General features: G+C 39.5%; 1 protein-coding gene across 1 annotated transcript; it reads left to right on the top strand.

The window, feature by feature from the left end:
* The first annotated feature begins 7,089 nt into the window (after positions 1-7,089).
* On the top strand, positions 7,090-26,013 carry phf12b (PHD finger protein 12b). Its single transcript, XM_041808840.1, has 15 exons — positions 7,090-7,799; positions 8,510-8,691; positions 12,736-12,808; positions 12,914-13,370; positions 13,723-13,843; positions 14,329-14,461; positions 14,554-14,718; positions 15,465-15,608; positions 17,012-17,696; positions 21,657-21,761; positions 21,848-21,997; positions 22,106-22,201; positions 22,974-23,056; positions 23,145-23,283; positions 24,814-26,013. Exons 1-15 carry the CDS (start codon positions 7,734-7,736, stop codon positions 25,299-25,301), a joined length of 3,087 nt encoding a protein of 1,028 aa, XP_041664774.1. The 5' UTR covers positions 7,090-7,733; the 3' UTR covers positions 25,302-26,013.
* The last annotated feature ends 1,343 nt before the right edge of the window (positions 26,014-27,356 follow it).

Raw genomic sequence — 27,356 nt, 5'->3', positions numbered from 1 at the left:
ATAAATATAATTTTACTCTGCAAATTACAGACATGGTCGATTTCATACAGAATTGAAAAACACAGATGTCCTGTGCAATTATTACAAATTACCAGAGGTCCCAAGGTAATACTAGTCCCGTACAAAAAGGACATAAGACTAGCAACACAAAAGTCATTTGATGACTAACTCTGACTAAAAGTAGGTTTAGTTTCCATCAAGGAGACGTAAACTAAACTAGAAATGTAAATAGACTAAAACGCAATTTAGTTTTTCATTGGACAGTCAAAATCCATGATATTTCTCCTCTGTGTAGACAGCAGGGATCCTATGATGACACAGAGCACAGAGCACACCAGTATGATTTGGCACCAGATACGCCTCGAAGGGTTTAAATGTTTTCCTTGTTGCTGGGAGATGAACTTGACTATTCTGACACTGATCAGGAACCATCCAATGAACATGACAATGAGACAGTCATTGAAGAGATGGAGCAGCAGTCTCTGTCTCCTGAGTCTCTGTGGCTCCACTAGCATTTTCAAATGTTTGTGAATTACCCTTCCCCATGATGTGTCACAGTTCAGTGTTTTACCTGGGTCACTTATTCCTTAAGAAATCTGGCCTATGTCAGGTTCAGAACTGTCTAAGCCACAAAGTCATGTTCATAAATTGTCCTAAGTCATCTAATCCACTTATATTATACAACTGACTGACAGCATTATTTGTAAGTCAGTAGTCATCTATTAAATTGTCATGACCTTGTTCTGTGAAATGGTTAAAAAGTATCATATACCCCATATTTGATTCATTTTTTCATGTCTCTTGAAAAACTTGAAAATATAACTTAGGCCATTATTTTTAAGAGGGTGAGGATTTAATGAAGGAAATCAATAAGTAGGAACCTTTAATTAAACTAATCTATCACTTTAACTTTTGAAAGTTGTGTGTGATTTTCTCTTTTTATCGGGCAAAGTTTCTCTGTGCCTCCAGAGAAGAAATCAGTAACAGCATGCGTTAATGAACGAGTGAAAATAGTCCCATTAAAAGCGATAATTAGCTGCATAATGGAGTCATGGCATGATCAATTGCATTGCATCTGTTCATGATGTAGCGTGCTTGTCAGGGCAGCAGCGTGTTGCTCAGCTGGCTTTAATTTTTTTTTTAAACAGAGGAAGTTTGGGAGTAAATCTGCAACAGGAAAGGCAGCTTTTGTCCATCTGAGGACTGTTCTTTGCAGGCAAACGTCCTCAATCCTTGATACATTCTAAGAACTCTGTTCACTAAATTGCACATTTAAGGTTCACTCACCAAAGATATGATATGTTTGTGATTTTTAATGTGTATCACAGGATAAAGTATATTTTCAAATTAAATGAAAAAAATAGGCACAATGTCACTATGTTCAGTTATATAAAATAAAACAGTTACCGTTTAAGAGGAGCTATAGATTGACGTAAATTCAAATGTAAATTGCACCAGCGTTGGCGCAATAAATAATTATATATTTGGAGCCCTGCGGTGTGCGAGACGTCTTTCTGTTCTCTGTTAGTCTTCTTTTTGGCTCAGCACCTGCCCACCTAGGTTTGGATGTGCGTGTAGACTTTTTCTTATTATTGAAATTGTGGCCAGTTTTTCTTGTATTTTTTTAGGGGCAAACCAGAGCACCCAGAGAAAACCCATGTTGACACAGTGGATCATGTGACATCCTGATAGACAAAAAGCTACTACTCTCTATCAGATGTTCATATGATCTACTGTGATACAGGCCTGTTACAGCCTGTCTCAGTCCAGAGGTGGGGGAACGCTGGACTCACTGCTGCGATCTCTACATGATGGATATCCTCAGGGCTGCTGGCCCCTTGCTTAGAGACCACTATCTCCTCTTTCAGACATTTTCTCCTTTTTTCTAATTTTTAGATCGCTGACTAAGTGTCTCTGACTGGCTCTCTAAACTGTCCAGTGGTTTGATTTAAATCTAGCTTTGATTTTTTGTTGTTTGTTAAATGTTTATAAGGGGGATGTTTAGATCAAACTGGAGGTAAGGCTTCATAATGTATCGTTGAGTAAGGCTGCAACATCAGACAAGCACCAATCCACAGGGTTCTGATGGAAAAAGACGATCCTACATAGCTTCCTGGAGCAACAACCACACAAAAAAATTAGCATGAAGAGAAAGAGGAGAAAAGGTCCAGCTACATATTGATCCTCAGCTTCAGTTTTTTCATGTCTGAGATCTGTAGAGTCTGAAATGATGGTTTGGATTTCAGCTGAGGACACCAGCAGCTTCATTTCTTCTGTAAAGGACAGGGGTGACTGAGCAGTCATTCTTTGTCTACCACATCATTCAGAACAGGGAGTGAGTCATAAAGCCTGTCCTCCATCTGTGCCCTTAGCTCCTGATTAGTCAGCCTGAGATCCTGAATGATGTTAGAGCACTCTTCGACCATTTCTTCAGAGCGCTTTAACTGCGTGCTTGTCTGCTAAATAATCTCATCCCAATGCTGCAGGCCAAACTGAGCATCCTCTAATCTATACTCAAGGTTTTGCAGGGCATCCTTGAACTTGCTTAAGTTGGTCCTGTACTTGTTTCTCTGCTGTTGGAGGATGTTCACCTCTTCAGTTAGTTTCTCTTTTTGTTCCTTCAAAATAGTGTGTTCTTTATCCAAAGCCTGAATCTTTTCTTCACGGCATCTCTTTGAAACATGGTCATTGGGCAGAAGTGACCTGCAAAGCTCTGCTTCAACCTGCTGTGCTAAACTGATCATCTTCTCAAGGGCTTTCACTTGTTGATGAAAGTCAATGTTCTCTAAGCACAGTACTGCCATGTCATCATCTGCATGTTTCCTCCTTTCCCTAAAAAGCTATGTCCATTTTAAAAGTGCGTAGTGAATAATGTTAGAACAGAATAAGAAAATAAATCAAAATTCTGCTTTAACTGAAAAATGTAAGTTTTGAGTGCAGATTTCACTGGTTAATTTAGAAAGACATCAACCAAAACAAACAATTGAATACCAAAATGAGTCCACTAGGTGTTTCATATAACTCAAACATCTGTAAACTATCTGTACATTATGAAGTTTAAACTCGAACATTCAGAGGAAGTCTGACTGTTAACTTCTTGCACACAACAGACTGCTGCCGCCCTCTGCTGGAAAAAACTATAAACTGCATTATCCATAAATAGGATCCAGTCAGTTTTAACAATTAAATATTTTTAATTTGTTTCCATGATTGTCTAGAAATATCTAGCCACCGAAGCTAAACTCAGATTTTTTGTGGGTTATCATGAAGCACTGAGCAAAATTAAAGGGGAGCTTTGTAATCATTGTTAGATGTGTAAGAATACACTGAACTGATGATACAACACAATGCTGGTTTCATAATGTTTAATTGCAGCTTTGTTGCAGATGACCAATTTTTGCAAAAACATGATGTTAAAGTAAATTCATGACTTTTTTAAATTTTTCAATAATCTGACAATAAACTGCAAAATATCCGTTTTCTTATTTTTCTTCATAAACATGAGAAATATTTGATTTGATTTTTTAAGCCTGTGTAGTTAAACAATGAATGTTTTAGCTACACTGACACAAGGGCTGGTTACCAAATTAATTTAAACAAAACATATTTCTTCAGATTTTTTATTGTATTGTGAGATACCGTTACATCCTTCATAAGCCTGGGCATTTTCCAGAGCCTCCCAATAAAATGCATAGTATAGATGATATATCAGGATACAAAGGATATAATAAGATATAAATCACAAAATAGATGATACAATTCAAGTCACATTAAAGATGATTCAATATTATGATTGTCTGGATTAGAGCTGGATATGTTTTTTTTTTTTTGTTACAAAAGAAAACAAAATAACTAGAAGATGTCTAAAGCATATTCCATTTAACTAAGTACAGCTAATATATTTGTACACACATGAAATCAAAGTTCTACTTGGCAAAGTGTTAAAACTTAGTAAAAAAAAACACACACATCCACTTGGTTTAACTACACATTCTAAATAAAAATTAAAATGGCAAAATTAGTTTATTTAACCAGATTTGTCCACAAATTATATTAATTTGTGACATTATTTTGTGTTACAGGCGATTTCATTTAATACTGATCTGTGCAGCACTCACAATACAATACAATACAATGACTTTATTTATCCCCGCAGGGAAATCCAATTGTCTGGAGTCTCCCTCATCTGTTTACGGTAGAATTATAAAGTCTAATTGCTGATGGTATGAAAGATTTTCTATATCTTTCTGTCCTGCAGCACTGGGATAGGAGCCGTCCACCACCGTTGTTTCTTTGGTCATTTAGGGAGATATGAAGTGGATGATCCATGTTCCTCAGGCCTCCACCTTCTTCATTGTGCATCTCTCCACCTCATCCTCCAATGAGTTCAGCTTGATTCCCACCACAGAGCCAGTTTTTTTCACCAGTTTTTTCAGACGCCTTGCATCCTTGTGTTTTACACTGCCTCCCCAGCAGACTGCAGCATAAAACAGAACACTTGCCACCACAGACTGATAAAACATCTGCAGCATCTTATTGTAGATGTCTATTGATCGGAGTCTTCTCAGGCAAAAGAGGCGGCTCTGCCCCTTTTTGTAGATGAAGTCTACGTTTTTAGACCAGTCCAACTTATTATCCAGGTGTACACCTAAATATTTATACGATGTCACTTCCTCGATGTCCACGCCACAAGTGTTCACTGGTTGAAAAGTGGGTTTGGATCTGCGGAAATCTATGATCATTTGCTTTGTCTTTGAGGTGTTGAGTAGGAAGCAGTTTTTGTGACTCCAGTCACTGAAGGCACTTATCAGATCCCTGTATTTGGCTTCTAACTCTAACTCTACACTCTAACTTATTAAAAAAATTCCAAGGCACCTTTACTATCCTGTTTCTGTGCATATGGCACCAGACATCTATCCTTACCCTGACAAATTATTGAATGTTTTCTGTATTAGAAGTGTACTGGACACAAGCGTGACATGCAAATATATGTTTGTTTCTCACTTACAGAATATTGTGTTAATAGAAAAAAGGCTTGTGTACCGAGTTGTACTCTGTTTAACAAAAGTGAGGTATGCTTCTGTGTAGGCATGCCTTTTTGCATGTGATGCAAACACCCCGGCATATCTACAGGTATGCCCTTCTTTGTCATATCATCATCTCTCAATGGGTTTTGATAAATAGTGCACCCATGATTTTGTACAACAGGGCAGGAAATTGGCTCCCGCCACACACCAAATGTGGGTATTTCTGAGCAGTGTTAGGTGAATTTGCTTGACCTAACTGCCACCAGGGAAAGGTAAATAGAAGTAACATAACAGAATGATTTTGTGAGAGTAAGCATGAGCAGAGCCAAACGGACCAACACCCTCAGCAACCAGAAAGTCCTAATCAACATTACTGTGAGAAACTCACATCTTATTTTAATTCTATGTCTATCATTTGAAGCCCTGTAAAGAAAATGGTGCATCTATGCTCTTGCTGAACTTGTCATGTGTGTGTCTAAGAAGCTCTTAAAACATCCTGCTTCTTTAAACATGGGACATGTGGAATTAGCATTATCAGATGTGACAACAAAATACATTTTTCAACACAACCTTTAAGATTGTGATATCTCACCAAATGTAAGGTGCAGACTGATGACATCTATTTGAGAATGATAATACAAGCTAAAACTTTTCAAATAAAATCACATTAAACTGCCGTTTAATGTTAAGGTAATAGTTAGGGCACATAAAGTTAAAAACCTGACCTGCAAAACCTACAAAATGATTAGTAAAGCAGAGTAAACTGTCTGTTTACAGAAATAAAGCTCGTCCTCCATGAAAACATTCTAAAAGAGGAGCTCACGTACCTCTGTTAGCTGTGTAAGCTATGTAGATAAACTGTAGGAGCTTGATAGCTAAAGCTAAGCTCAGAAAGCAACTACGTGAGCTATGAACCTGTTGTCTACGCAGCTCTTATCTTTAACTACGTTTTCATGTTGCTAAAGCTAACTTAGGTAGCCTATAGATAACAACACTATGTAGCCAAAGGTAAATTTACAAAGCAGCTATGTTAGCTACATAGATACGTTAATAGCTACATTAGCATTAGCTACATTTACTAATGCTCACATTACTAAGGCTAACTTGGCTACATTGGCTGATGTAGTAACATAAAATATATAGCTAGCACAGCTAAAGCTAAAGCAAGGCACCGTTCATGAAACTACTTCTAAAACAGCTTGTTACATAATTTAGTCCGAGATTAGACCTCTGACCTTGCTTGTTCTCTATTTTATTAATGAAATGTTATTTATTCTGTAATGATGGCAATTCATTGCAATGGGACATGAAAATAGACAATCCAACCCTATTTTAAGAAACTTAAATAGCTGGATTAGAAATGTTTTAATAAGATATATAAACAGTAACTGTGAGTACAAACAGCAGCAAACAACCAAAGGTTTTTATTTCAGTAAAATATTCACTGAAAGCATAGCTGGCTTCCTTTATTTTCCCTTCTATAAACAGACAAAGGAAAGTGATACTGAGCCTTGTAGCACTCGGATTTGTGTAAAATCAGCAGTAGTATTTAATTCGAAAACATCTTTAAAGCTATTTTGTCTCTGGTAATCCTGCAGGTGACAATGTTGAATATGTGGGTCACTTGATGAAGTTAAGAGCTTAAACTACATGATGTAGCCTTCACCTCACCATCTGAGCAAGATTTGTTGATGATCTAAGGTTTCAGCATGTTAGTTCTACTAAGATTGTTCCCTTTATGTAGTTATTAGTGCTGTAAAGACAAGTATGTGCGATTAAAGTATAAAAATTTAATTCAATACTGCTCGTTAGCATTAGCTATTAATACAAACAGCAGTTAATACCGCGTTCACCGGAAGCAGTATGTAGACACTGGCAGTGTCTGACAGCAGTTCAGATGTTAGAGACAAGTCCAGTAATACATTTTCAAGTAACTCCAGTAAAAATGTAGCGGCAGGGTGAAATTTACACCGTGTTTTCGCTCCTTTTCAGAATGTATCGTCGTAATGAGCTATATCCGTCCCAGTGCGCATGCGCCCCAGTCGGTTCGCGGTTGCGCCAACTGGTAGAGGATGTTGCTAGCAGCCAGGGTAGATGCACAGCCTTTTTCACAACAATAACATCAACCAAATTCGCGTCTCCACGGACCCGCTATAAGGATTATTCTTTCGGAACACTACCGGAAAACGTGCATTGGACCGAAGCACGTCGGATTTGTTTGTGTATTGGTCGGCTTCAGGTTGTGTTGACAATGGGAGCGGAGGGGTTTGCAGATTTACTGGGCTCCTTTCTGCAGGAGCAGAAACAAGAATCATGGCTGGCCAGCTAGGCCGCGGGAGGATTTTGTTGCTAACAGCAGCTGTCTGTTATTAGAGGAAATTGTATGTAGGCTTGACGCCAGTATTTTATGATTGGTGCTAAAAACAAATGTTATAGTTACAGGATTTAAGCGGGGTTTTCTCGTCTTTTTTTGGGCCCGCGACACAAGCTAGTGAGCCCGCTAGCTTCACAACCTTGACTGGCTGACGTCTTGCTTTCGTAGTTAGCTCTGTTAGCCGGCTAACGGGAGCTAGCATCGCTTTACCAGCCATCCACAGCTTAAAAACACTTGGAAAAGGACATTCACTGTGGGATTTACTCTCATCTTTGCGTGCCGGGTGGGCATTTGTATCACAGTTTCTTTTTGCACCGTCTGCTGCTGGATGAATGTGGGACAAAATGGAGACCCCGACGATTGTGTACGATCTGGATACCTCTGGGGGCTTAATGGAGGTGAGGCTGCTCTGCTCTAAGGCCTCAATGATCTGATATATACTCTTATATATACATTTAACATATCCATAATCTTAAATGATTTGCCGTCGTCATCAGCGTTGCTTTTCTCTGATATCAAATTTACCACTTTAGGCTGACGATAGAGGGTAGTTATGGGAATTTGTAGAGATGTACGGTACTGGATTTTGCCGATATTACCGCACTCATTTTAGCTCATACTGACATATAAACACACCGTTTTTAATGTGGAGAACACCAGTTTCCCCCTGTCCTGGAGTCTAGCGGTTATTCTTATTGTGAGGGTTTATCTTGAACAGACGTAAAGCAGGCCAAACAAAATTTGATTGTACAATAGATGATAGGCAAGTTCATTTTTGAATAGGAAAATTAAGTAATAAAAACCTGACAGTTATGTCTAAATTTCACTGTTCACCTAAAGCAGTGTGAAGAAGTTTGTCTGCTTTTTTGATAGATTAATTCATTTCTGATTAATCTGTCATAAGAATAGGATACATGCTGTAGTCCGGGTACTTAATGTTATTGATGAATTAATAAATAGAGATTTTACATCTTTAAATATTTATTGAAAATTTTGACAACCATACTCTCAAATAGAAGCCTCAAATACATTTTAGTTGATGTATACTTTAACTTTGTACGTTTAAGGGGAAGTCATATCCTCAGACTAATCCGGACAACTTTTACAGCAAATCCAAACACTGCTAGCGCCCCCGAAGTCTGAGGATGTGGAGAAGAGGAGTCGGAAGTTAGTGAGGGACGTCCGGAGGAGCGGCAGGGCCACCAACCACGACACCTGTGATAGCTGCCGGGAGGGGGGAGACCTGCTCTGCTGTGACCACTGCCCAGCAGCTTTCCACCTCCAGTGCTGGTAAGCAATAGTTTTTCAAACAAAAGGGAGCACAGTGAAAAGTTTTGCACGCATCAGTGCATGCTAAGTGTAGAGCAAACAATAGACTGCAAGTTTTAGTTTCAGCTGGGTGCATGCACTAGTTAGATGCTGATTGCTAGAATAGAGGTTATTTCTGTGAAGGTTTGTTGCAGTACCCTGATTTGAATTGGCTCAGTTAGGTCACGAAACAAGCCAACTTAATGAAAAGGGGATAGTTTATCAGTCGTTTTGCTGAGCCCATAGCTGCCCCTAAACAGTGCTCATTTTCCTAAGAAGTTTGATGTGACTTCTCCCTCTGGTTGGTCCCAAAAGATCAGAATTTAGTGGCAATAAACTTTGCATAGCGCATAAGCCAAATTCACCAGCGCATAAGCCAAATTCACCAGCTCAGATTGTCTATTTAATTTTTAGGAAAGGGGTTTGGTTAAGTCTTGCTGTTTTGGTGCAGTAGCGATCAGTTTGAATGTTCCCCTGAAAGGGTTGCACTTGACTATTAGAGGGAAATATATTGTCATTATTTTGCACTTGTTTTGCCACCAGAATTGTTTTTATTTAATTGAATTTCCCACTAATTACTTTTTCCTATTTTATTCACACCATTTTTACTTATGCAGCTGAACCAGAGAAGATGGATTTGAGTTGTGTGTGCAATTAACTTTGAATTAAAAAGCCAAATTCACCTGCACACAGTTAGAAATCATAATTTATCTTTAAGTTATACCCAAGAAGTTAATTGGAACTCTAAGGACTAGTTATGCTATTTATATGCACATATGTGTGTCATATTTGTAGTGTCTGCATGCATAAATGTGGATGCAGAATGCCATCTTTTGCAGGATTGCCCCCTGTTAAAGTTGAGCTGTATTTGGTGCAGCGGAGATGAGTTTGTGAGACATTTTTATGCTTGCATAGATTAAATTCCTCCAAGGCTAATCAAGGGAAAATGTTTAAGTTCCTCTTATCAATACTTTGATATACACATTTTCCTCTGAGCTTGTTCCTATTTCACTGGAGCTCCTTAAATACTTTACCCTCTCATAGTCACTAGTTTCACTCGTTCACCTAAACTAAGGAGGGCGGTAGTGAGTCTTGTGCAGCTGTTTTAATTTGTGAAGTTCATCTGCCGAATTGATGAGCACTCAAATACATCAGAAGTCCATTTCCAGTCACCACTGTTTACTTCTTTGCACAGTTTGTTAGAGAAATTTGGTTAAATTTGAGGTTTAATGAATGGATGTCTTCGGGCAGAGGCAGCAGCCGCTAACAAAGTTGCTAACTGTTATGTTTCCTGACTTTCCTGCTAAAAATGAGTCTTCTTGGTGACTTAAGTTCATTTTGACGTTTTAGTGCGTATATTTAGTGTCATTTTTCTGTATTGTAACCGTGTTCAAAGACGTTGAGTCCCGCCGGCTCTTGGAAAGCGTCTGAATGAGGCTGTAGTCGGTCCTCCCCTCCTGCCGCGGCTGCAGCCTAGTGGAGCCACTGCTAAAAATGGAGTCGAGTCTGTCTCTGTTTACAATATGGCGACCTCACTGCTCTCGTTTCTGTTCAACCGCCATCTTACCAACCCTTTAAACAGAGATTTTCCTTGAATAAAGTTGCCGTCTTTTGTGCAGATGAAGGAGCAGTATTATAATATTGTTGTTAGCGGTTATAACGGTGTCTGTATCCCTGCGTGGCTCCATCGCAGTGTTGCATTGCTCCTCCGTTAAATGTGTGCATGCAGGATTGTTTTAACTTTGGCATTTGGAGGACTTGGTTTTAGACTGTCACTTGGAAACGACTAAACAGAGGCGCCTTTTAACCATATATGGTCATGATTGTTTCTACATCTTTACAACATGTGTTAAAAGGAAAGGGGCTGTGACATTATTGCTATAGTATGGTAGGTGAAGCTGTAAGGAGCAACTTTTGATAATGTTAAGATGATGTAAATCAACCGTTACCTCTTTAACCTTTTTTGTTTTAAGTTTTTGCACATTGTACAGAGACATCTTTTTAAGCCCTCTTGAGTATGTGACTGTTTCTTAGATTAATGTACAGTGCAATTTTGTGTTCTCTTACCTGGGAAATGCCTTGCTGTTGTGTTTGAGTAATAAGATCAAGTTTACACTTCAAATCATTTATGTTATTGGACCACCAGCAGTGCTATACTAGTGTAAATATATTAGAAATGAAGATTTATTTGCACACCATTCCTTTTTAATGTAAGGCAACAATTTGTCCACTAGATGGAGTTAGAGAAGTGTAAGGTTTAAATAATTTAGGAGGGATAGCTCCCTGAATTAAGTGTTGCAATAATTTTATACATTGTAAAGTAGAAGGTTTTCTTTCACCATTTATTGATGAGAAAATAACTTGTATAAAACTATTGTGAAATACCTATGTTGTTATCCATAGTTTTCAAATAGTTGACCTCATGGTTGTTGTTAATGCTCTTACCATGCAGTAGAAGTGTAATTAAATTATTCAGTTTAACCATTATTTAGCCTGGCTACAACTCGATTTAAGTGCAACCTGACCAAGAGAAGCAGTGAAACACAGCCTGAACAAAAAAATGTTTACTTTCATTCAGTGCATCTATCAAATTAAATCATTTTTATACAGAAAGACAGAATAAAATACTTTTTTTCCTCAGGATTTGAAACATTCAGGGTTATCATGTATTGGCCACAGACTGTAAATTGAGGCAAGCAAAAGGAGTAGAAAACCTCATCTCTTTCATCAAGATTAAGTATTTTGAAAGGCAGCCCTGAATTTTGCAGAAAAATGAACAGATCAGTATCCAAATGAATAAATCAGAATTTGAGAAAACTTTGTACATCATTGTCAGGCATCTTCTTTAACCACCTGACACCTGCGCTTTTGTTGGAATGCATTTTAGATTCTCCCTCTCTCTCATGGGATCAGTAAGACCAAATAGTTTAAAAGCTTTTCAGATTTTTTTCCAAAACCCTCTCAAATTACCTAAATTTTCAAAAAGTATAACTGAAATTTTCTACACATATCCCAACTTACATAAAAAAGTATCCAACCCTAAGTATCCCAAGTGGCCCACATTTCTTCAAATATTTCCAAATTATTTCAGGGAAACCTTACTATAATGCCTGAAAACTGCAATAAAATTTTTCACAAATTCCATGTCAATTTCAGAAAAAAATTCAAATACAGTTTTCAGAATTTCAAAGTAGGTGTCCCTTAATTTTTCTTATCAATTTACAAAAAAATATATCCCCCAAGATTCAATCAAAATTACAGACAGCTACCCCAAACATCAAGGGCACCATCCCAAAAAATATTCCAATCAAATTGCCAAAAAAAATACAAGTAAAAATACCCAATTTCCATGAAAATACCAAACAATTAAAAGGTAAATTCCACCCAAACGTTCATTCCATAGAATTATAATACCTGAAAATTTCCTGATTCAAGTCCCCAAATGTCAAAAAAACAAATTTCCCTGACCCCCCCCCCCCACACACACACACACACTCACACACAAATACTAAAAAAAAAAAAAAAACAAAGCAGATACAAATTACCTTAAAAATCCTCTGTAGTTCATAGCCAATTATTTCAACATTTCAAGCAAACTGATTAAATTTCAGTGGACATTATGGACTATCAAAAATTCTAATAGCAGAAATTCTTGTTATGTTGTTGGCCAAAATTCAATGTTCTCAGATATACAGCAGGGTCTTGAGCGGTTAATATGAATCAGTCCACTAGATGGAGTCGTCGAAGACATGAGCAGGAAACTATTAACTGTCAGTGTCACGGTGAAATTTGATAACTAGGAGGAGAATACAGCTTTAAACAAAATGAAGGAAGTGTATGCTCTCTACATTTACAGGATAATTCTGCTTTATGAAAGTTACTAAAATAAGACTTTCTTCTAAACATTTTCTCCCTCACTTGAAACAAAAAGCTCTACTTTGACTGCACTTATAGTTTCATGTTTTAAAAATTGACTGTATTAATACTAAGCAGGATCACTGATGTTGGAGTTTTATCTTGTTACAGCAACCCGCCTCTAAGTGAAGAAATGCTTCCTCCAGGGGAATGGATGTGTCATCGCTGTAATGTTAGAAAAAAGGTGAGCTGCAGGTCTTTTCTACCACACAAATAATTCATAGTTAATATGTGAGAGAAGTTTCTGTTTTCTGAATGGACTTACTGATCTTTGTTTGTTTTCTGTTAGAAACGAGAGCAGAAGTTGGAGCAGACAAATGGTTTACCAGAGAGGTCCTCATCTAAGCGCTCTGGATCTCCAGCTGTCGAACTGGAGCTAAACGCCGGCCCTCTGCGGCTTGATGGCCTGCCTCCAGGTGCCGGAGCAGCAGGACCAGGTCTACGAGTGGCTCAGGTTCGCCTCTTGGACCGCAGGACCAGCAGCAGGCCGAGCAGCCGGCCCGGGACGCCCAACTCTAACACGTCGTCCACTCCAACTCCATCAGAGGAGCAGAACGATGGCGAGGATGAGGCTGCAGAGGCTGAGGATGACATTCAGGGTGCTGACCTGGAAGGTGCTACACTATCTGCTCCGACGTCACGCCTCCTCAAGAGACCTTTTCAGTTGCTGATAGCAGCTGCCATGGAGAGAAACCCGACACAGTTTCAGCTGCCCAGCGAGCTCACCTGCACCACTGCACTGCCAGGTCAGTCTAAGCAATCAGGCTTAACTTTAACATACTTTTCATCTATATTTATAGTGAAAAAGGCTCCTCACAATGCAAGAATACAGAAATCCACCGTCTTTTGGGGTCTGTGTGTCTTTACAAACCCAATGTAGAAATGTTGTTTGAATGCAACCTTTTGTTGGATCCAGAGCCTACGGTCAAGAAACTCTTAGTAGTACTTCTAAGTGGAAACCGTAATAAATCTAAAATGATTTCTGCAGATACGTTGAAAACACATCTGCCCTCAGATACATACAGGATTTTGCTCCTGAGGTGGTCTGGGTCTACTAGTTTCTCACACGTACCCGTCTCATCTTGTTCGGATGTGTAGGCAGCAGTAAACGGAGGAGAAAAGATGAGCTGCTGGGGAAGCCGTTCAGGAGACCTCAGCATGAACTGGACTCTAATGGTCTGGTTCCTCTACCTGTCAAAGTGTGCTACACATGTAACAGGTGAGTACTGCCTGGTAACTCTGCATGCAGAGAAATAAGCTGCATACATGAGCATCGACATCCTGAAAAGGACCCTCATATGTCGAGGGGCCAGTACACCAATGTGTGCATAATGAGTGCGTAGGAACATTCCCATAGAGAGCATGGTATTAATCAGCTTTTCCTTTGTATATAAATATAAATAACAGCTTTGGCCATGCTTTGCACATTGAAAATATAAATGGAAATCATGGAATGCCACTGCATAAATTAATCAATTTCAACATCCCTTTATGTTTCTGGTTTTCTCTCATGAAAAATACTCTGTTAGTAATTTTGTCCAGTTTGAAACACAAATGTTGTCTAGTTGGTGTCAAAACCCAAAGGACAGGTGTCACAGACCTGAAACTGCCCAGAAATGTTGAGGAACGCGTATGTGAACGTGGCTGAACACACACAGCCTTGAAATGTGCCCTGTATTAAACTGGTTGTGTTTCCTCTCTCAGGAGTTGCAGGTTGGCTCCGCTGATCCAGTGTGATTATTGTCCCCTCCTCTTCCACATGGACTGTCTGGACCCTCCTCTCACAGCTCTACCTGCCGGAAAATGGATGTGTCCGAACCATGTTGAGCACTTAGTGGTAAGAGGCGGAGTCTTAGCTTTTTAAATACGTTTCAGTGTCAGTGTTGGAAACAAATAAATCCATTTTTTGTATTTGTTTTGTAATTCCAGCTCAATCAAAGGACCCTTAGTCTATCCAGCCGATGTCAGCTCTTCGACCAGTTCCAGGACCGTATGTCCCAGCATGCTGTCAAGTTGGACTTCCTGCGTAGAGTCCATCGACAGAATGCACCGAATCGACGCACAACCCATCAGCACACCAAGAAGAGCATAAAGGTATAGCAGCAAGCTCAGTGTGAGATTTCAGAATGGGTTTAAAAAGGCCAAACGGTCTTTAGTGGAGAGGAAAATAACTAATAAAAAGGATTTAATTCTGTCATATCTTCTAGCGATTCACGGCCATTAATCATGTCTGCTTTATCTTTTAGGGCACATGTGTATTGTGTTCGTTGTTCGTTTGAGTCACTCTGTTTGCCTAAAATGTCATTTTTTTTCATTGAACTAACTTTGACCTTATTATTTAAGTTAACCCTAACAGAAAGGAAAGAAAACAGAAATAAAAACTTGCATTCAGGGCTCTGTTATCAGAGAAATATTGGACCATGGCAGACTTGTTCCTCCTATTTTGCAGTGGTACAAACACCGTTCAAATTTTAACTATCATAACTGTTATACAACTAATCAGAAACACAAAATCAATAGACTATTGAATCTTTTTCACTTGGCTCAACTCAAGAAACCAACATGTTATAAATGTTTATACTCTTTAGTATCACCATTGTTTTAGTTGCTCTGTGATGCTCTTTGCAGCTATTATTTTAACTATCCTAACAAGGCAGTTGCAAAGTAAGCAAATGATGACCATAAGAAGCCTTTAATATTTCCAAACTTTCAATAAATCTTACTTGTATCTACAGTGTTTCAAGATGTCTTGTTGCTAAAGTTTTGAAGTAGGAATGAATACAGATGTTCAACTATCTTTCAAGCTGTGAAGATCATAACACACCTCTGTTTGGACTCAGGTGCCAGATGCCATCAAGTCTCAGTACCAGAATCCTCCTCCGTTACTGCTTCCTGCACGGATGCGTCAGCTGGAGCTGGTTTGTAGCGGCGTTCCTGACCGTCAGTCCTCAAAGCACCTGACCACAGACACTGAACAGCAGGAGGTATGAAGGATAAAGACATAAAAAACAGTCCACCCAATCACTTAAAATCAATTTCTGCACAAGTTCTCCTAAAATTTATTGAGAACACCAAGTGGACTGCCCTAAAATCCACCTGAGTTTGTTGTTCACCTTACAGTGGAAAACTATCACTGTGGGATGGGAGGGCTGGGGCTAAAGCATGAATTGCCCTTACAAAAATAATGCAGAAGTGACGATTAAGAAACAGTCTGCTGTTTAGTGCTCTAATGACAATATCTTCCTTCAGATTAGAGCTGTGTCTTGTTTGACAGATTCACATTATCAACAACAGAGTAAAGAAGAACATAATGGGAAGGGAAACAGAGAAGTGGTTTCATAACATAACATAGATCACATTCAGAGTATGGTTGTGCTCCAGTTTCAGGGAGTAAACATCACCACTCCTGCCTACTTGCTTGTGGTGAATTCAACTGATTATATTCACGTGGAAAGACCAAAAGGGGGCTTGCAGTAGAAATCCTGAATAATTTTAGTGCATTAAAATTGGCACATGCAATTCACACTAAAAACGGCAGTGTTTCAGAAAATTTAAGCAAGTATGAGTGCATTATTTGTTCCTGTATCTAAAGTAAATGATGTAACAACACATGAGATTTTGACCAAATTTCAAGGAAATGTCAGTGGATACATTAGTTGCCTTTTTAAAAAAATCAGTAATCATGTGAGAGGCTGAGGCTAAGGGAGAACTTTGTCATTATTTCTGAAGTTGAATAAATCCACTTTATATTATTGTTTTTGTCATTAACAAGTTCAGATTGTTATCTTAGTGTCTGATAACAATACAGAAAGGATCCCTTAAAAGAAAGTAAGTTTTGTCAATGGAAAAATGACTTTCTTAAACATGAATCAGGTGTTAGATTACTCTCTTTGAACCAGACTCCTTAAACAAAAACGGCAACTTCCCCTGCTGGTTAAATACTGGCTTGAACTGCTCGTGTTTATTCTACTGTTGTGATAAAGCCAAACAGTCTATTAAAACATATCATTTAAACACAGAAGATGAGTAACTTCTGTGCTCTGCAAGGGACAAGATCTGTTCTTGTCAATAGAGTTTGGTTTCTTTGAGTGAACAGTGCAATCATGGAGGTGTTCTTCAATTATGGACATCTGTAGGTTTTGGCAGCAGCTTCTCTCAAACTGGAGAAAAGGGTAGTACAACTTTCTCAGAGTTAATTTCAGTTTTTACAACTTGGTGCTAATTGTATTTGTTGGCAAGTAGCCAAAGCTAGAGCATATACATGTTATTTTTCATTGGCTCTCAAGAGGTAGCAAGAATTTGTATTATTGTCAAATATTGCAACAAAATCAAATATCTTGATATTTTCTGAATATATGTTAAAATATTTTTGTGTTTTGTTGAACAGTGGCTTCAGGATGTCATCGCTCTGCAGTGCAGCATCATGAGACATCTGTCCAGTAAGCAGAGGTCTTCATCCTCCCTGCCATCAGTGACGCCGGCACCAGAATGGAGTTCTGAGCAGAAATCCAGCTCTAAATCTTGTGTTACATCAGAGGATGTGAAAAATAAAGCCCCTATAGGCAGGACTTCCTCCCTTGAGCCCTGCTCTAAACCCTGCAGTACACCTGACGACACCCTGTCGGAGCTGGCTGTTTGTAAATGCAACATGATGCCGTGTCTGAACTGTAGGAAACCTAACGGACCTCTGACAGAGGAGCACCAGCCTTCCAAAGCTAATGGACCTGTAGACTGTAGCCGCTCCTCAGACTCCTGCAGGCAGGGGGATCTGCAGCACAGACTGAAGCCTGTCACTATACCCTCAGACGCCCCAGCCTCCGGGCTACCCAACCATATACGAGCAGAAAATGTTAAAAAGGAGGTAGAGAGCACAACGGAGGCCTGCGCTCAGAAAATCTGCCCCACTGCCCCAACGATATGGCCTCCCAGTGGACAGCAGAACCACAGGAACCAGACAGAGGAGAGCAGTGAGGAAAAACCCTCCATCACCAGCAGTGCCCGCCCAGTTACACCACCTAAAGGAGACAAGGATCACAGCCAGAACAGGCTGGGGGTGACGCCACCCACCCCAGGTAAGACACTCCTTTTTAGTAACAGATCTTGTTGCCTATCTAAGTAATAATCTTACAGATTAGATATATTTGTTCTTAATTAGGTATGCAAAAAGAGAAATTAAGTGAAAATTTATAGATTGGAGTTTCAGGAACCTTATTTGATAATCAGACCAGCTGTTACCTGCTGTTGTGGAGGTTCCTGAACTATCTAATTTAAGGTTTGATTTGTTGGATTTCTTGCAAGAAAAAAATAACAGGAATTGTGTTGCCATGTTCAAAATTCAGGAACTTTGGTTATGAGAAATCAGTCATGTTGTTTTAAGTTAAAACTTGGGTATTGTAAAGTATCTTTACAGTTTGTCAGTGCTTGTTGTTGTTCTTTAGTGTTTCAAACTAAGTTCATTGATCTTTTTTATCAGTTTTTTTTCCTGACAGTTCTTCATAACGCAGTCTATTTTTTTATTTATTTATTTATTTAGGAACATAAACAAGTAATGCTTCTCACTCAGTGTATGCGTTTCACCTGTTGAATTGAGGCGAGGGTATAACAACAATGCTTTGACCTATTTTTTAATAGGGATGGGAGAAAAATTCGATACAGCATAGTATCGTGATTTTTTTGTCTGATGATATATCGTGTCGTCCACCAAGTATCGTTTTTTTTTTTTTTTTTCAAATTAATTGCCAATATAAACTAAAATCTATGATAATGGAAAAATAAAATCATTTATTTGGACAAATTGTTTGTCCACTGAGGTTGGTAGAGGTGACGGTCATAGAGCAGGAGAAAATTAATACATCACACATGGCAGCACCAGGGGAAGGACTTTAGAAATGCAAGCAGGGCACGAATGAGATGGACATGACACACATAGTTTGCAAAAAGTGCTACGTAAAAATAAAATATTGTAGAAATACAACAAACATGAGGGCAAGACTAATGTTAAATCAGCTAAATAGTTGAAAAATGGTATAGATGGTAATATACGGTATTGCAATACTTACTGTATCCCAAAATGTTTAAAATCGCAATAGTATCGAATCGTGAGCCAAGTATCATAATGATATCGTATGGTGGGGCCACTAGTGATTCCCATCCCTATTTTTTACCCGCAGAGGTGAAATCGGCAGGGTTATGTAAAGTAGGGGTGCGCGATAAGACGATCTCAGATCGTGAAGAAATAGAATGTGTTGGCGATCTGCTTAATCTGTTTTATCGTAGGATCGGCTCTACTACTTCTCGCTCTGTGCCCCTCATATTTATATTTTCTTTATTTGGCAGTCTGTAATCGAGGCTGAAGTAAATGTGATGTTAAATTGCATACTGGATGAACAGGCTACTTGTTTAAAGCTTCAGCTGCAGAAATTCTTTTTAAAGACCATATACTTTAAAATGCAAACAAAGTATCAAAATGTGCTTAATGAACAGTAGTAGATTTTAAAACACAGACAAAGATGCACATTATAATTCTGCAGACAATTTAGAAATTGGTTCCAGAAGACAGAATGGATCGGAATGCAGGAAAATAAATGTTTGGAACTTTAATATATTGTGGGATAAGAAAGGGGTAAGTATTGGCAAGAACCTCACGATAAAATACACATCATGATATTTGGGTCACGATACAATAGTATCACGATATATCAGGATATCATGATATTGTGATATATTGCGATACTCTACACAGTTAACTAAGAAAAATATAGAGATGATGTATATGTAAATCACACAATGCGTTGGTGGTGTTCCCGCTATAATTCACGGCAGCAAGACAGAGCTTGCAAACGGCATTTCCTTTCTTTAACTCGCTGTTTGTGCTCACACAAACATGTGAGCAAGTCGTATTTTACTAACTACTCGGCTAAAATATGAATTTTTTTTTTTACCAAAAAAATCGATATTAATAGTTGAAGTATCAATATTGTATTGGATGACAAAGTATCCCGATATATTGCCGTATCAATATTTATTCACAGCTCTAGGATAAGACATATATATATATATACACATACATACATACATACATACATACAATGCATTGGCCAACAGGATGGTGCAGAAAAAATAGAGAAAAAAAACAGAGAAAAGGTTTTTTTTTCTGGTCTCTAACTTGCAAATTTGTCTTAGAAATTTAATGAAAAAAATTGTGATAAAATCGAGATCATCATCTGGCCATAAAAAAATCGTGTTATGATTTTTTTCCATATCGCCCACCCCAAATGTAAAGGGTTTCATATCTTTGTTTCTTTGTTTGTTTGTATGTGTACAAGATAACTCGAGAACGGAAAGTCGGATCTTCACCAAACTTTCAGGGAATATTGGGATAGTGACAAGGAAGAATCGATTAGATTTTGATGATGATCTGCGCACCCGTTCGGTTTTTCTTGGACTTTGAAATTTTGAACACCATAGTAATCAGTGGAAGCCTGAGTTCCTCGGTGGCGCTGCTTAGGCGTGGGTCTGCCGCCTCAGACGGCCATTCTAGTTAATGACATCAGCTGACGCTAAAACGTGGATACCTTTTCAATCTGGAAATTCGTCAGTATATAAACCTGAGAAAGAAATTTGTTGCAATTTACCCTCATCAGTGATTAGGGATAAATTTTGCTGAAATAAAAGCCTCTTGTTGCAGAATTTGTAACAAGTAAACTGTAAGGCTTTGTTGTGCCTGCCTTAAAGAGGAGAAGAAAATGTCCGTTTATTGATGAGGGTTGTTTCAAATATGTTTCAGGTCGTAATTTGGATTTCACTGAACAGCACAAAGCAGATTTACGGTTCTAGTGTAAATGTGTGATCTATTATGGATTGTTAGCTTTGGTTTTTGCAGATATGTGTTTACAGTGAGACATAGGAATACTGTCGATGGGAGGTAATATGTCATTAGCATGAGGTCCCTCCTATTTGTTGTTGTCTAGATGGACTATTTTGCCTGGATAGACATGTATGAAGCCTGCTTTGGCGTGATGGTCAATACAGCTCAGACTACAAATGTACCATAAATGGAAACAAAGACTTCATACACTGATTACTTCTATGTACAGATCCTTCATTTTTATGATGAATCTGTAAACAGAGATTACCCTTAGGTTAATAGGTTCAGATCAAGTGGGGAAAGAACAGCTATTATTTTTAGATTTAAAGGTGCAGTGTGTAATATTTAGCCTAGTAGCATTTAGCTGAACAAACTTGGTAAAATAAAGCAAAACATTTCTAAGATGGTCTATCTCAATAAGTGTTTAGTCATCTAAATTCAAAAATAGCTATTTTGAAAAAAACAACTCAGAATAAACCTTTAATTCATACATAGGAAGGGTCCCTTCATGAATGCCGCCATCATAGATTTTTACATGTTTCCATGGTAACATAGAGGAAAAAAGGATAAATAAAGCTATTGTATTGTATTGTTCTGTATTCACATTACAGATACATATTAAATTCAACTGGTTGCACAGTTTCCAGCAGAGAAATGCAATCTGGAACCCACTTCTAGATGTTAATATTCAGTTTTACACACTGCACCTTTAAGAGGAGCATGTTGCTAAACGGATAAATCAAAAACATGAAGCACAGCAAACGGTTATAGAAATGTGGGTTAAACCTAAAATGCATTCTAAGTTGTTTTGTTTTTTTGTTTTTTTTTTGATGTTGAGATATTAAAATGTCAAACTATTGCAGAGTTTCAGGAAAGGTTCACCACCAAATACTTGAGCAATGTAAAACTGCAAAAATGCAAATATGATGATATGATCAAATCTCAGGTAATTTAGTGCTTGTTAGTGATCAGAGTACCACTTTACACTGCTTACCTTCACTTAGCAGAGCCCAGCATAACAGCTCCCTCTAGTGTTCTCTTGCACTAATTTTCCTGCTGTATGATACAACAAATCTGCAGTGAAAGTAAAAATAAATCAACCAAGATGTTCTCTATATCCAGCAAACATCTTTTATAAATCATGTTTGTCTTGTTATCTGTACAGAGTTAAAAGCTGGTTCTGGGCTGATGGACTCACTGCTGCCTGGGGCTCTGTCCTCCATCGCAAACCTGTCCAGCTGCATGAAGGAGGGGAAGGATGAGGATGGAGGTAGGTGTGGACATTTGAGTTACTTATTGTTTTCAAGATGGAAGCAGTATATAACCCTCCCAATTTTCACGTTTGTGGGTCTACAGCAATCGAGCTGGACAAACTGGATGCAGATATGATCAAACTCCTCGCCTGGCAGAGGATCCAGCAGCTCTTTCCTCCCAAAGTGGCCCCCAGCACTCCTCCTCTCCCAGCTCAAAGCGCTGCCATCAAGACTCCATCACCCCGGCCCGAGAGTACACAACCTCACTTCTTATGCTGTTCTTCAAAAATTAAGATCTAAATGTAGAGATTGTTGAGACAAGATTTCTAGAGTTTTAAAATGCTTTCCTGTTCTCGTCCAGGTCAGAAAAAGGTGCAGGCCAGAGCCGTCTTCTACCCTTTGACAGGAAAAGGAGGAGCGGTCAGCATGTGTTACAGGACGTTATACATAGGATCTGGTAAGACATGATGCAGTTTAGGAAAAGTCGCGTACCACTTTCTGTTTCTGCAGAAAGGAAGCAATCAGTCGTTTCAATCATAGTTCACCCTGAGAAAGACTATGTTCAAACAGTTAGGTGTAAAATGGTTTGCAAGAATGACCCAGTTTTTTGCTGTTGTCGATGAGTCGTTTCCATTAAAAATCAAGTCCTGCCAGTTCACTCTTAGGTACTCTGAGGCTAGATTAAGATGTTAAAACACGTTTGTATTTGCAGCCAACAATAGCACAGCTTCTAAGGTGCGCTCTTGTGTCCATATGAGGTGCTCATAGTTGGGTTGCAGGTCTGAACTGAACCATGTTGATCTCAGGACTTGTTGCACATTTATTTCTGAAGCTACCATCTACTTTCTTAAAGAAAGGCAAAAATGTGCTGTTGCGATGTAATTTCCTATCATGGGCAATAGTATAGCTGTTTGTTGCCAGATAAAACCAGACGTTTTTTGTTAATGATGTGTAATTAGTGGAGGAAGCAAATTATGCGGTTTATTAGTATTATATTTGTCGATTCTGTCTGCATTTCTGGAAAATAAATGATTTAATTTGTGAATGGACTGACAGCTACTTATTTGGGATATACCTATTTTCTGCATTTCACCCCAGCCCGATGTATGAGGTGGGAAAAATTTTACTATGGTGTCATTTTTTTTTATAAGGCAAGTCTGTCTTTCAAGATCATTACCGTTTATGAAACATTTATTTATAATTCATTTTTGTGAAATTCTTTTACAAAGGTGCTGACATGGATGTGTGCCTTACAAACTACGGTCACTGCAACTTCATATCGGGGAAACATGCCTGTATTTTCTATGATGAGGTAACCCTAACCCTAACCTATACCATAACTCCACCCCCTAATTGTTAGTTTGGCTCATTGTCTAAAGAGTTTACATGTTTGTCCTCAGAACACAAAGCATTACGAGTTGCTGAACTACAGCGAGCACGGCACCACCGTGGACAACGTCCTCTACTCGTGTGACTTCTCTGAGAAAGCTTCACCGTCTCCACCCAGCGGACTTGTGGCCAAAGTGCAAGGCATCATACGTAAGTTCACCTCATTCTCACAATCTTTGATTTCCTGCATGTTCATCAAGGATGGGCATCAGTGAGCCAGGTCTGAAGCCATAAGTAGGGATAAATGATAGTAGATTAACCCCATGATTATGCATTCATTTGGCTTGACTTTTGACACTCCAGCCTCACTTTTATTCCATCTAGTTTTGAAGAGAGGGGTTTCATCATCTTAAGTTACACCATTTGGTGTTGCTGTGCCCTTGATGCCCCAACTCTGCAGACTCCACCTTTTTCTTTAGTGCGTTTACTTCACTGCTGTGTCCCTTTGCTGTTATAAAGCTAACGTAGAACAGCCTGTCCAAGACTAAGCACAATACAGAAAGGTGTTGCCACAGGTGTTGCTTTGTTTTCATTTTTATGCAGGTTTCACCAAAAAATAAGATTGGGCCTCTATTTTGAGCATAAGAACAGAAACGCGTGGAGTAGCAAACCTTTAAGATTAATTAACCATGATGTTTAACACCCGTGTTGATAGTCCAACTAGTTAACTGCTTCATCCCCACTCACTAGGTCAAACTTGATTGTCTGAATCCTTGACAAAACTGATCCATTTCTTCACCATTTAATCATTATCGTCAATAATCTAAAGCTATTTTTAGCAAACACCACAGTCTGTAGTTTCGCTGTGAAACTTGAGTTGGTGTTTTCTCTTAGCCTTTTATGCTGTAGAATTCCTACAAAGAATGAGAGTGTCATGTTTTATTTTAGTCCTTTGTCAGTGATGTGGAGAATATTAGTATTTCTGTGCATTCAAACAAGTAGTGTCACGATAATCTAACAAGAAACTTGTCTATTAAATAAGTTCAGTAGCTATGAAGCTATAGGAAAACTAAGCTGACAACCAGGCGATATTTATAATCTTTACAAATTTGTATGAAAGGCTGCACTGACACCTAATATGTAACAATTACAACTATTTTCTGTTCTAATTTGTAAAATCATAAAAATATTTGGAAATGATTTAAAATATCTTCTTAGGTTATCGAGATACCAGAATATGTCTTATTTGACCAATAAAACCTAAGGCACCCTATATTTTTTTAATTTAGAAAAATGCAGCCACCTCCTGCACACTGTGCAAGCAATTTTTCAAATTGCCTACGTTCATCCAAGAGACATAAATGTAGTGTTTGCATTTTTCTGACTGACCAAAATGACTAACTACAGTAGGAGATGGTTGTTTTGGGAGCTGGTGTAACTGGGAGCAGTGGTCACAGTATCATTTCCCAGTTTGGTGCATGTTTTCCCCCTACTTCCCCCTACTCAACATGTTTCCTGCCTATCTTCAGCTGTCCTGTCCAAATAAAGGCATACAGCCCCCAAAATAATCTTTTAAAAAAAGTAGTTAGTTGTTTTATTGTGACGACAAACTGTTTTATAAAGGACAAAATAAAACCTACAGTATTCTGAAAAACAACATTTTAGCAGATGACTTGATTCCTGGTTGTAGAGAAAGTGATTTCTGGTTTGGATGTTCATTGCTCCTTGTTCTTCCCTCAGGTCGCAGTAAGCAACGTGACGATGACGAGGGTCCCAGCTCGGTGGTTGGTTTGCTTCCTGCCGGTGGTGTTATGAGCAGTCATCCTCACGGTGGCGCCGAGTCGTCATGCAGCTGCAAGGCAAGCAGCTCCAGCCTAATTGGAGGCAGCGGAGCAGGATGGGAGGGCACCGCCCTGCTTCACCACGGCAGCTACATCAAACTGGGCTGCCTCCAATTCGTCTTCAGCATCACCGAGTTCGCCAGCAAGCAGCCCAAAGAGGAGCAGAACGCCACGCCTGCCGCCAGTTGCACTAGCACCTCGAATGCCACCAACAACAACACCACCAGCAGCAGCAGCAGCACTACCAGCACCGCTCCCTCCTCCACTCCCACTCCTCCACCCCCCAGTACTGCCACAGTGAGCGGCCCCTCCAGCCAGGGGGAGTCCGACACTGAGACTGTCCCCACCCACCAAGTGCCCGTTCTGCACGCCAATTCTGATCCATAACCTGCACAGGAAGTCCCGCCCTCCCTCCTTTTGTTTTGCACCTTTGGAGTCACGATGAAGGGAAAGCTGCACAGCTGGTTGGTCAACAGGGAAAAGTTTATTTTTTTCATTTTTAATGGTTTATATCTTTGCATGAACTTGAAGTATTATTGACAATCTCTTCTGTTTTTGAACGACTGACAGTAACCTTCTGTTCACTTCAGAGCGAGCGAACATTATTTACCTACGCTCACCTTTCCTTTGCCAGTATATTGTTTATGTATGGTGTAACATTATTTTGTCAGTCAGCTCATTTAGCACAAACTTTTATTTTGTAGTAATGGATTCCATACATTCTAATTTCTTTTGCTGCTTTTGCACCACAGGTAGCTATAAATGTATGAAAACATACATGCTTATACACTATGATATGTATATATAATGTAAATATATATAATTCAGTGCCTCTCAATTGGAGAAACATTGGATTTCATGTAGATTTGCCATTTTTTGGTTTTTAACTGTACAGCTCATGAAATTTGTGATACCATGTAGAGTACCAGGAGTTTTGTGATAAAACACGTTCTTAGTCTGAACTTTCCTCTGTCGTCCATCTGTAAATACCGTCTAGTTTTAGCACTCATTTTAACATCCTGTGCTGCTCTGTATATAAGCACTCTTTGTCTGTACTGCTCGTCTGTTCAAACATGTAAATACAGAAAGATTTTCTAAGAACAAACTCAAAACATCTGTGTCCTCTCTTTGTTTTAGGCTTCTGTTAGGCTGCCTCACAGTCAGGGTCCTTTTAAGATAAGAAGATATTCCTTTATTAGTCCCACAAGGGGAAATTCCAATTTACAGCAGCAAAAAGATCTTAGAGCAGGCCATTGGCGACAGAAAACACAATAGAAATATAGTACAAATAAAAGGTATATTGCAAGAGCACAAATAAATACAAAGATATGGAATATAAAAAACGTCTTACAAAATACAAATAGTATTTACAAACAGTTATGTACAGGTTGGGTATTACAGACTGGGTGTGGTGCTCTGTCCTTTTTTGTGAAGTGCAGTGGTGTTATCAGTCCAGTCCGGTTTATGGTTCAGATGAACATCCAGGTACTTGTAAGATGTCACCATCTCGGTGTCCCTTCCCTGGATGTTCACTGGTGATGGGGGGGAGTTGGGGCACCGCTGAAAGTCTACAACCAGCTCCTTGGTCTTACCAGCATTAATCTGGAGATGGTACCACTGGCACCAGTACATAAAGTCCTGTATGAGTCCTCTGTACGACCGGTCGTCCCCATCTGAGATGAGGCCGACGATGGCACAGTCATCAGAGAACTTCTGCAGGTGGCAGGTGGGTGACAGGTGGGAAAAGTCAGCAGTGTAGAGTGTGAAGAGGAACGGTGCCAGCACCATTCCCTGGGGGGCCCCTACACTGCAGAGGATGGTCTCTGACACACAGTCCCGGGTCCTCATACTGTGGGCGGTTGGTGAGATAGTCCACAATCCAGCATGTGAGGTGTTGGTCCACTCCAGACAGCTCCAGCTTGTCCCTCAGGATGTCTGGCCTGATGGTGTTGAAAGCACTGCTGAGGTCCAGGAAGAGGACCCGAACAGAGCTCCCAGGCGACTCCAGGTGAGACAGAGCTCGATGGAGGAGGAAGATGATGGCGTCGTCCACTCCGATGCCAGGCTGGTACGTGAAATGCATGGTCCATGGACGAGCTCACCAGGGGGTGCAGGTGGTCAAGGACCAGCTGCTCCAGGGCCTTCATGAGGTGGGATGTTAAGGCCACAGGCCAGTAGCAGCTAGGGTCCTTGGGATGCGGGGTCTTTGGCACGGGTACCATGCAGGACGTCTTCCAGAGGCGTGGCATCCTTCCCAGTTTCAGGCTCAGGTTGAACATTTGTCCAATGATCCCACTCAGCTGGTCTGAGCAGGACCTGAGGAGCCTGGAACTGAGGCCGTCCGGTCCTGCAGCCTTCCAGGCTCCTCAGGTCCTGCTCAGACCAGACCTTTAAAGTCTGAAGTTACTGTACAAGCAATAATAGAGGACAGAAAGTGTTCAT

The sequence above is a fragment of the Cheilinus undulatus genome, linkage group 2 (genome assembly GCF_018320785.1).
Source record: "Cheilinus undulatus linkage group 2, ASM1832078v1, whole genome shotgun sequence".
Taxonomy (NCBI): Eukaryota; Metazoa; Chordata; class Actinopteri; order Labriformes; family Labridae; genus Cheilinus; species Cheilinus undulatus.
Note: the sequence above shows the minus strand (reverse complement) of the source record. Positions and strands in the feature narration are given on the sequence as shown.

Excerpts from the sequence above, each read along its gene's own strand:
- phf12b (XM_041808840.1), top strand. The coding sequence starts at position 7,734 with ATGTGGGACAAAATGGAGACCCCGACGATTGTGTACGATCTGGATACC. Across the intron at positions 22,202-22,973 it reads GACGTTATACATAGGATCTG|GTGCTGACATGGATGTGTGC; the intron begins GTAAGACATGAT and ends TCTTTTACAAAG. Across the intron at positions 23,057-23,144 it reads CCTGTATTTTCTATGATGAG|AACACAAAGCATTACGAGTT; the intron begins GTAACCCTAACC and ends GTTTGTCCTCAG.